General features: G+C 37.6%; 1 protein-coding gene across 2 annotated transcripts in view; it reads left to right on the top strand.

Annotated features, from left to right (window-relative positions):
• Window positions 1–11,684, top strand: part of LOC117517691 (nesprin-1-like) — a 51,528-nt gene that overhangs the window by 20,647 nt on the left and 19,197 nt on the right. Inside the window, exons 2-3 of one of the 2 annotated variants that reach the window (XM_034178808.1) lie at window positions 1,116–2,106; window positions 3,549–11,524. In XM_034178808.1, the coding sequence (XP_034034699.1) occupies window positions 1,116–2,106; window positions 3,549–11,524 (8,967 nt within the window). Of the gene's footprint in view, window positions 1–379; window positions 2,107–3,548; window positions 11,525–11,684 lie in introns of both variants that reach the window. The other variant, XM_034178806.1, reaches the window with a different exon arrangement.

The following is an 11,684-nucleotide window of genomic DNA, read 5'->3' as shown; positions in this document are numbered from 1 at the left end:
GTAATTAGGCAGAATGTTTCTAAATTAAATTTTTCATTCAATTCACTTATTGAATATCATGGCTGAAGGTACAGATCATGGGTCCAAAAGGTTTTTGGACACTCATCACTTTAATGCATTAAAGACTTAAATTAAATGACTTTAAAAAAAATCAAAGAAATGAATTGTTCGCGATTGTGGATTATTATGTAGCCAAAACCATTTCAGAGATTGACAAACTGACTTTAAGAACATTTCTCAGACTAAAATGTTCAAAATGTTCCTATGTTCCTTTCATTATTCACAAACATAACTGCAATAAGACCAGTAATACTATCTGTTGAAACTTGTTTTACAGTTGTGTCTCAAACTAAAATTTGTGTGTTTCTTGTACCAACAGAGCAAAGAAAACAGAACAGCAAGATGAGTCAAACCGAGCAGAATTGGGAACCAGAAGACGGCAAGGAAATAAAAGACAAGCCATCGAAAGTCCAAGCTCAAACCAAAATGGAGACGAATAATGGACAACGTCAAGCGGCATTTCAAGCATTTGAAGAGATTGAACAACTTTGGGAGGTGGCACAAAGTGAGATAAATGAAAATGCATACCTTAAAGAAAAACTAGACCAGCAGCAGCGGGATATTAACAGACTAAGCAACGAAAAACACCAGCTGTCCTTAGCAATACAGATACTGAATTCACAGGTCAAGAAAGTCATCAGAAATCTGAAAGAAACTAAAGATGAAGCTGATCAAGAAAAAACTACATTTCTGCAAATGCAGGCTGAAATATACTTAGAGCGAGAAAGTCTGGAAAGCAGACGCAATGAAATCATCAATACACAACTCAAATTGGAAGCGATCAAACTAAAAGTGAAATCAGAACAAAGTAAGGAAACAGAAACACCCAGCAAAAAGGTAACACAAGAGCAGGGGCTAAAGAGCCTGCAAAGTCTAATTCTAAAAAATAATAACATACTGAGCAAAGCCAAGCAGGCAAAAGAACAAATGGAGATAAACATGGCAGACATCAAAGTAAAACTAGATGGAAAAAGAGATATGATTTTGCGAAACAAAAGTGAATTAGAAGATATCAAAGAAAAAGTAAATGCAAATATCAAAAACATGAAGCAAAGGTGGAATAAAATGAAAGATGTTCAAATTCAGAAATACAGGGTGGAGACGGTGGAAGGCAGAAAACGACAAATACAAGAAAAAGTCGGTTTTGATACAGCAAAAGGTGAGAGACCTGATGAAAAGATAAAAATGATGCTCAGGAGGATTAAGGAACAGATGGAGAAACTTTGGGACGAGACAGACAGAGGCATGGAGAGGATAGTGAGGGAATCTGAGATGTTTCAGGAGATGAAGGCTGAGATGCAGAGGCAGAAACAAGACGTAGAGGACAGGCTGGTGAGGGTACAGTCTGAAGGAAATGATATAGAAAGAAGAAAAATTGAAATGCAGGCAGAGAGGGAAATGATAGAGAGAGAACGGCGGGCGGCGCAAGCTGAGGTGGATGAAGTGATCCGTATGAGGGAAAGCATTGAAAGACAAAAAGGGGAGCTGGACGACAAGTTACGCAGCACAAAGAAAGAGATAAGAGAGCTGGAGGTGACAAATTCTGAGCTTGAAATAAAGAAAAAGAACCTGGAAAAACTGATAAGAATGAGCAAGAGAACAAAGGAAAAACAAAAGTCTACAGAGCACATATTGGAGTTTAATGTGAACGCTCAAGTTCAGAGAGTCATTCTCGAAATAAAAGACATTTGCAAGATGCTGTGTTTGTTTAAAGAAGTTGCAGAGCAGAGCAAGGACTTTAAGGAACAAAAAAGCCAAATCAAATGGATGAAATTTCAAGTGCAAAAAAAGCAAAGGCAGCTTGACATTCAGACGGGGAAGGTGGTGAAAGAGAGGGATGACTTAGAGATCTTGAAGATCAAGATGCAACGACAAAGTGAGGAGCTCAGACAGAAAACCACTGAGACTGTGACCAAAATCCAAATTATGGGTGAAATAAAAGCCACCGTGGAAAAAGCTGTTTTGGAGATGAAAAATTCTACAGAGGAGATGCATGAAACCCAACGGAGGATAGAAGAGAACAAGGAAAAAATACAAAACTGCATGGTAAGTCCAGTTTCTCTTCAAATTCATTTGTTATTATTTATTCAGGGACAGGCCTTTCTGTAAATTTGCCACTGTTGACCAACAAAGCAATTTTCATCTGTGGGCAGGATATTCGAAACATAACTACAGCAGACTAAGGCTGGTTTTACAAGGCGAACCTTTTTGTGTGACAAGCTGCAGGAAATTTAATTTCCGTGCAAACATGCACATCGATCAGTTCTAATCAAAAACTCAAACTCAAGAATAACAATAATAAAAAAGCACCTGTGCAATAAACATTTAGTTTGACATCGTGTGACACAACGCCAGTGTGGCTGTTCCATGAAAATAGTTCTATAAAGTTGAGTTTTGCAATTGTTGGTCTGGGTTTCATACAGGTTTCAAGTGCACTGCAGAAGGTTTTATGCCATGACACTCAACGGCAACTTCATTTTACCTAAATTTTAATTATGCTGCATGAAAGTTTCACCATCTAAAGCCAGCCTAAAGGCATTAAGGATGCATTAAAGAACCGAGAGACTGTAACAAATGTGTGTGTGTGTGTGCCCGCATTATGAAAATGTGTGTATATGCGTGATTCACATCCAGGTGTTTTTTGTTGTTGTTGTTGTTTTTATTCCATCAGTATTTTATTGACATGTCAGCAGAACAGATTAAAGGACCACAACTGATTCAATTCCATGTGTTACATATTGCACATAGTTAATTTAAGTCACTTATTAAGAAGTGTATTGCAGATGGCACATTATGGTAAATGTGTCTAGAGCAGGTCGTCCTAAAAAAACTGAGGGACTGGGCGAGAAGGACACAAGTGAGGGAAGCCACGAAGGCACCCGTGACGACTCTGAAGGATTTACTGTCAGCTGAAATAAGACTGATTCAGTCAAGATTGTCAATCAGATACAACCTATAATAACCTATAATTTATGAATAACATCCCACTGTTTAGTCAGATTGGTCCAGTAAGCACTTGATGATGATTCTATCTGAATTTTTGGGGTTGGCTGTTGTAAACTGAGAGTGTTTGATTATAAATTAATCATTACATATATTTTTAGTTTATTTAAAAAAAAAATCATGTTTTGATTTTAACATACTTCTATTTATAGACATGCTTGCTTAATTGTAAAAACACTTATAAATTTATAATTTGCATTAAGAAGTGCTATATAAATAAAAGTGATTAATATTATTATTATGTTCTACAAATTTAATATAATGTTTCAGCCTGAGCAGCAATGGTACTGGATCTCCTTGTTTCACTGGATGGAATATTATTTAAAAGATAGCGTTATAAAATAACAAAAATAACGTTTAATTCTGCACAGAATTAACTGAGACATAAGATTTTTTTTTAATCAAAACATAGATCTGATTCTTCTGTATCAATAGCATTGTTATGGGTAGTGTAACAACATTTTTTTCTCTCTCTCTTTTGGCAGGATAAACTGCTTTCCATGAAAGCTCAGGTCAGTGAATGTATATGGGAAGAATCTGCAATCAGAAAATCAATTTCACTGAAAAAAGGTAAACATCAAGAACCACAGTATGAGCTGAGTGGTAATTTCCTCGAGGAGGAAACATGTCAGATTGCAAAAGAGACAACGGGATTTGGTGCCCAGCATCAAAGTAAGGACACAAAAAGACAGCAGGTCTTGGGAGAGTCCATGTGGCAAGAAGGAGAAGTAAAATATTTTATAAAAATGAAGGCAGAGAAGCTGTTCTTCCAGCAACAAACTGAAGTTGAAAAAGAAACATTAATGGATAATGATCAGAAAGAAAATGAGGTAAATGTGGGTGAAAACAATGAAATGTTAAATCAGATGTCCACACTCAAGGAGGAAGAAGAGAAGACAAAGGACCAAATACAGAAGGCTGTGGAGAACATGGAACAGCAACATCAAGAGATTCAAAAACTTGCAGAAATAAATGAGCTACAGAGCCAGAGAGGAGACAATGAGATTTATTCACAAAATACAATGAAGCCATTGGGAAATCTGGAGCATGGAAGGTCTGAGCTGGTGAAAAAAGTGGAACACACAGGAATTTTGAAGGAAGACAATGACAATTTAGAAGGCGAAAAGGAATTTTTCAAATTTGAACTGCAAGAGAAAAAGGATGCAAATGAAAAAACGGCAAAAATGGTAAAAAGCAATGAGTTTGACTTGGTCAGGCTGAATGATGAGAGGCCACAAACTGAAGAAACAACAGCAAAATGGGTCAAGACTGAAAGACATGAAATAAAACAGGCAAAAGCAGAGGGCATTGGTGGAGACCATGGAAGAAGATGCACCAAAAGTGCTGACATACAAAAACCTATCGAGCAAATATACAGAACCAAGCAAACTATACAAGTCATAAAATTAAAAGCTGAAAACCTGAATGAGGAACAGAACATCAAGAGATATCATCAAAATGGAGACGCTATTGAAATTCCCTCAATGCTACAAGAGATGAAACGATTCGGACAGGTTTTAAAAATGGTAAGAGATGAAATGAAGCAACGTGAGATGGATTTAATGAGCCAAATAAAATGGATGAAAACTGCAGCACGAAAACAGAAAAGACAGTTGGACCAGAGACTGGAGAAAACCTTGAGAGAAAGAGATGAATTGGACATTTCAAAAGTAAAAATCCAGAGACGAGAGGAAGCGATTGAGCAGAAGTTGCTGGATATAGCAACTGTTAAAAGCAACATTGAGAAAATATTTGCAAAGAGAAGAAAGAAGAGTGAAGATTTTGAGATGGCAATAAAGGAGACTAAGGTAAAACTGAGACAGCTAGAAGACCTCAAGGACAAATTTGAGACCAGAAAACAAGATCCGACGAAAGGTGAGGCATCTCAAAGAGACCGTAACCAGTCAATGAGCAAAATGAACAAAAAGGAGGACAAAATGGAAAAGTCTCATGACAAACTAGAAGCGGAAATGTTGGAGGATGATATCAAACCAGTAATGGAATGTTTGGATTTCCAAAACAGTGAAATTAATCTGAAAAAACAAAGTGAGGACACTGAACATCTAAAATCCAGGACGATGACTGAGAGAAAAGAATCTGAAACCCTGAAACGGCAAATTCAGGTTGAGAGGGAGAATCTGAAAAGAGCAAGATATCAAGCTGAGGCAGAGATAAATAAGATGAACTGTTTAAGAGAACAACTCAAAAGACAAAAACAGGAGGTGGATGAGAAAACAGAAAAAACAAAAAGAGAAATCAAAGAAATGGAACTGCTGAAGTCTGAGCTGGAAATGAAGAGACGAGAAAGTGAACTGACCGTTCGAAAGGCTGTGAGAAAAAAGGCAGAACTCGAAATCATGTGGAATGAAATACAAAAAGAAAAGGAGTCACTGAGAAAAGAGACAAATAAAAGAGAGAGGCAACTGGACCAAAGGCTAGAGAGGACAATGAGAGAAAGGGATGAAACAGAAATCATGAAAATAAAGCTGCAACGACAAAAAGAGGCACTGGAAGAGGAGATGGAAGCCTTTGATGGAAAGAAGAAAAGTACAAAGACTTCTGTTTTAAGAAAGGGAAAGGAGGAATTTCAAATAACAGCAAAAGAAGAAACTCAACAGGTGGTGCATAATTATGATGGCGCTGTTAAATATGTGCCACAACAACAGAGTCAATGGAAGACAGACACTGACCGGGAGAAAGAAATGATAAATCGAGAGCAAACGTCCAAAAATAATCAGGTGACAAACATTGGAGACGAAGCAAAAGTGAGGAAACTTCATGCGTTCATTAGTAACCTTCAAAATGGAACACGGAAGATTCATGTGCACTTGGAAAAATTTAAGATGGAAATGGAAAACATGGAAAAGGCAAAAGTTCTTCTCGAAGAGCAAAAAGAAAGATTCAAGGCACTAAAAGCTGAGAACACGACTGCAAGAGATGCAGCGCGCAGATTAAAATGTCTCGTAAACGACGAGACGGAAAATTTTAACATGCAAGCACAAGAAGAGAAAAAACAACTGGAGACAGCACTAGAGCAGGTTAAACTGGAAAGAAGTGAGCTGGAAGTGTTGAAGTCTGAGCTGGAGGTGAAGAAAAAAGAAAACCAACGCGTGGTTCGAAACGGAGAGCGACAAGCCAGAAAGATGTGGACTGAGATTAAAATGGAAAAAGATGCCCTCAAGAGGAAGATGAAAAAGAAGCAGAAAGAGCTGGAGCAGAGACTGTGGAGGATAATCAGAGAGAGAGATGAACTGGAAATCATCAAGCTGAAGCTTCAGAAGGAAAACAGCAAAGTCGGAACGACGGAGACGAACACGTCAGCAGCATCTGTTGAAGTCTCAACTCCAGTTCAAAAGCTACAGGAACAAATGAAGGCATGCATCAGCAAATATCAGCTCATGAGAAGTCATATTAATGATATAAACAGAGTAACCGAGAAGGAAAAACAACACTTGATAGCCGAGGCAAGGCTTATCGCTCAGGCGAGAGAAGAAGTCGAAAATAATAAAATGGAGATGAACAACCAAAAAGAAAAGATTATCTGTGTTTTGAAAAATATGCAACAAATGCAAACACATCTGCAACAAATGGAAATAAAAGTCAAAAACGAGCAAAAATTATTAGATGAAGAGAAGGAGAGACTTGTACAAAAATCAGAATTAGTCGTGCAAAGAAAAGAGGTGAGGAAGGAAAAAGATGAGGAGTGGAAAGGCAAAGTAGATCAACACAAACTAAAGAAACAACACAGAGAAACAAAAAAAGTGAAGAGGAACAACGAAAGCGAAGTTAAAATCAGGAAAAGTAAAAAACAAATGCAAACTCATGCAACGGATGTCATCAGCACACAACCTGGAAACTTACAGCAACAAAAAGAGGAACAGGTGGAGCAAAGGCTGGGAATCCTGGAAGAACAAATTTGCAAAGAGGGGAGGAATGAAGACCTTTTGGAAGCTGAGATGAAGCTAAATGTTGCTGCAGATGATCGAAGCAACGAAAACAAAAGGCAGGATCTTGACGCAGCAATTCAATCAGTGACGAAAGAGAAACTGGACTTGGATGCAATGAGGTCTGACATCCTAAAAGTCCTTAAAATACTTGAAAGATATATACAAGATATGAAAGTGAGAAACAGCAAGTTGGAAATAACACAACCTGAGCTACAAAAGCAGAGAGAACACTTAGTTAGTGTTTTTGATGACATAAAGATTGGGAAAATAAAAATTAACGATCTGATCGTACAAGTTGAAACAGGAAGAAATCAGCTTCAGACCATCGTGAGCAGAGCGACTTTAAAGAAATCAGAACGTGATCTGGAGGAGGACAACGTGAAAGGGGAAAAACAAGATGTAGAAGGAAAAAAAGACTGGGTCCTTCTGAGGGAGGAGCTCGAGAAGAAGAAAGAAGAACATGAAGCTGCCATGGACAGTGTGAGTGAACAAAGTCAGCAGCTGAAGCAAATGGAGGCAAAAAATGAAAGTGAGAAAGAAACGTTCTTCAGAGAAAGTGAAAAAATAATATTGATAGAGGATCACGGTTCAGAAACTAAATCCATGGAAACTCGAAGAACAAAATTTCGACAGCTGATTGAAAGGACACATGAAGGTATCCAACACAAAATAAAAACATTAGCACAAAACAATGATGTGATAAAGATATGCACTCTAATAAAACAAAATCATGCAGATATCGATAAAGTAGCTGGTAACATTAAGGCGTTAGGGAGCGAAAATGGTGCACTGCTCAATCTAATGTCAGACAGGCAGGTCCACAGACAAGAAATGGAAGTTCAATTCATGCAAAGGCGAATGCGGGAAAAACAGAATCTTGAAATACTCAAGGCAGGTATAACACGAGAAAGGGAGGATCTCAACAGAAAAAAGGAGCTGATGAACAAAGAGAAATTGCACATGAATGACATCCAGAAACAGATGAACACACTGCAGCAACATCATCAACGACTGTTGAGATGTTTAGAATTCACCAAAGCTGATCTGCAGAACAAGGCGGAAAGTGCCGGCCATCTGTTATGTGAGTTAAACACAAGCAAAACCAGCGTTAAGGATCTGACTGTCCAGGTGCACCTCCATAGAGATCAGCTTGAGAAAGCGATCCACATTATGGTCAAGAAAGAAAATGAGCAAAAGCTTAACAATGAGAACCTCACCGGACAAACACAAGAACTGCAAAAAGGCAAGAGCAGTGTGCAAACAGAAAAACAGACAGAAAACCTGAAACATCTGATTGAAAGGACACAAAAAGAAATAAAAGTAAAACTGATTAAGTTAGAACAAAACAATGAAAACTTGCAAAGTCTTTGCACTGCATTGAAGAAAACGCAAGCAGAATGTGATCAAAAGAGATATACCATACAGGAATACGTCCAACTGCAAAAGGATCTAAACATTCAGGTTTGGAAACAAAAAGAAGAACTTGGGAACACCATAAAAATTAAGAATTTGAAGAAAGCAACATGTTCAGAAATCAAACACAAACTGAACAGTTTGGAACAAAATAATGAAGCTGTGCAAAAAATTAGTGGAATATTGCAAAAAACACAAGCACAACTTGATGACGAGACAGAAATAAAGATACCTCACAACACAGAAATGTTAAGGCATGAAATACAAAGTCTGAGAAATAGTTTGTCAGATTATGTCACCTGTAGAAAAGAAGAGGAAAGTCAGCGAAATAAAGAACTCTTCTTAGAAAAAGAATATCTTCTGGACCTCAAAGCAGAGCTGAATGAAATGAAAAATGATCTCGACAGGAAAACAGAGAACATGACCAAAGACAAAGTGGCATTGAATCTTCTGAAGTCTGACATTCAGAAACAAATCAACACATTAGAACACCACAAACACGAGGCAGACAAGGAAAAGGAAATACTGGAGATCACAAAAACTGAACTACAAAACAAGACTGAAGATGCTCAAAGTCTGTTTGATGAGATACATATAGAGAAAAACAGTTTGAAAGACCTGGCCATGCAAGTTCAGAATGAAAAAGAACAACTTCATAATTTGATGAGCATCATTTCTTTGAACAAAAAAGAACAAATGCAGAAGGATGATGACCTCAACAGGCAAAGACAAGAACTGGAACACAACAGGAGCACTGTACTAGCAGAAAGAGAAGAACTGGAACAGCTGAAGAAGGATTTCAACAAGAGGAAAGAAGAGGTTGAAGCAGCCATGGAAAATATCATTGACCAAAGAGAGCAGCTCAACCATATGAAGAGTCATATTGACAATGACAGAGAAATGCTTCATAATGATAAAGATAAAATGGAAGCAGATCTGTCTGAACTGAGAATGAGAGAAGATCTACTCAACAGTAACATCCAGGGAATAGAAACTCTCACAGCCAAACTCAAAGAAAGTAACCGAAAGAGACATGAGGACATTATCATGAAAACATTGAGACTGAAACAAAATCAGGAAGATGTTCAAACATTATGTCTTTCATTGGAAGAAAAGTGTGCAGAACTTGACCAAGAGAGAAACAAGATACCTCATTTCATTGGCTTGTTACAAAGAGAAATGGAAGGTCTGATAATTTACTCAGACAAGACAAATCAATGGCAACAGAAACTTCAGGCTGAGAAACAAGATTTTGAGAAACTGAAGACTGAACTTAAGGATGAAAAGGAGGATCATGACAAAGAGGGTGAGAGGATGATGAAAGAAAAACTGGACTTGGAGCAGATGACTTTTGACATCCAGAAACAAACAGACATACTAACGCAACTAAAACAAGACACAAAGAAGGAAATGGAGATGCTGGAGTTCACAAAAACTGAAGTGAACAACAAAACTGAACATGCAGACAGTCTGTTTGAGGAGATAAATGAAGAGAAATCGAACTTGAAAGATCTGGCCATGCAAATTCAGAATGAAAAAGAACAACTTCATAATTTGATGAGCATCATTTCTTTGAAAGAAAAAGAACAAATGCAGAAGGATGATGAGCTCAACAGGCAAACACAAGAAGTGGAACACAACAGGAGCATTGTACTGGCAGAAAGAGAAGATCTGGAACAGCTGAAGACGGATCTGAACAAGAGGAAAGAAGAGGTTGAAGCTGCCATGGAAAATATCACTGAACAAAGAGAGCAGCTCAACCATATGAAGAGTCATATTGACGATGACAGAGAAATGCTTCATCAGGAAAAAAATAAAATGGAAGCAGATCTGTCTGAACTGAGAATGAGAGAAGATCTACTCAACAGTAATGTTCAGACAATAGAAAGTCTAAGAGCAAAACTCAAAGGAAGTAACCAAAAGAGACATGAGAACATTATCATGAAAACACGGAGACTGAAACAAAACCAGGAAGAAGTTCAAACATTATGTCTTTCATTGGAAGAAAAGTGTGCAGAACTTGACCAAGAGAGAAACAAGATACCTCATTTAATTGGCTTGTTACAAAGAGAAATGGAAGGTCTGATAATTTACTCAGACAAGACAAATCAATGGCAACAAAAACTTTTGGTTGAGAAACAAGATTTTGAGAAAATGAATACTGAACTTAAGGATGAAAAGGAGGATCATGACAAAGAGGCTGAGAGGATGATGAAAGAAAAACTGGACTTGGAGCAGATGAGATTTGACATCCAGAAACAAACAGACATATTGAAGCAACTTAAACAAGATACAAAGAAGGAAATGGAGATGTTGGAGTTCACAAAAACTGAAATCAAGAACAAAACTGAATATGCAGACAATATGTTTGAGGAGATAAATGAAGAGAAATCCAACTTGAAAGACCTGGTCATGCAAGTTCAGAATGAAAAAGAACAACTTCATAATTTGATGAGCATCATTTCTTTGAACGAAAAAGAACAAATGCAGAAGGATGATGACCTCAACAGGCAAAGACAAGAACTGGAACACAACAGGAGCACTGTACTGGCAGAAAGAGAAGAACTGGAAAAGTTGAGGAAGGATTTCAACAAGAGGAAAGAAGAGGTTGAAGCTGCCATGGAAAATATCACTGAACAAAGAGAGCAGCTCAACCATATGAAGAGTCATATTGACAATGACAGAGAAATGCTTCATCAGGAAAAAAATAAAATGGAAGCAGATCTGTCTGAACTGAGAATGAGAGAAGATCTACTCAACAGTAACATCCAGGGAATAGAAACTCTCACAGCCAAACTCAAAGAAAGTAACCGAAAGAGACATGAGGACATTATCATGAAAACATTGAGACTGAAACAAAACCAGGAAGATGTTCAAAAATTATGTCTTTCATTGGAAGAAAAGTGTGCAGAACTTGACCAAGAGAGAAACAAGATACCTCATTTTATTGGCTTGTTACAAAGAGAAATGGAAGGTCTGATAATTTACTCAGACAAGACAAATCAATGGCAACAGAAACTTCAGGCTGAGAAACAAGATTTTGAGAAACTGAAGACTGAACTTAAGGATGAAAAGGAGGATCATGACAAAGAGGGTGAGAGGATGATGAAAGAAAAACTGGACTTGGAGCAGATGACTTTTGACATCCAGAAACAAACAGACATACTAACGCAACTAAAACAAGACACAAAGAAGGAAATGGAGATGCTGGAGTTCACAAAAACTGAAGTGAACAACAAAACTGAACATGCAGACAGTCTG

This window comes from Thalassophryne amazonica, chromosome 9 (assembly GCF_902500255.1).
Source record: "Thalassophryne amazonica chromosome 9, fThaAma1.1, whole genome shotgun sequence".
NCBI classification, from domain to species: domain Eukaryota; kingdom Metazoa; phylum Chordata; class Actinopteri; order Batrachoidiformes; family Batrachoididae; genus Thalassophryne; species Thalassophryne amazonica.
Note: the sequence above shows the minus strand (reverse complement) of the source record. Positions and strands in the feature narration are given on the sequence as shown.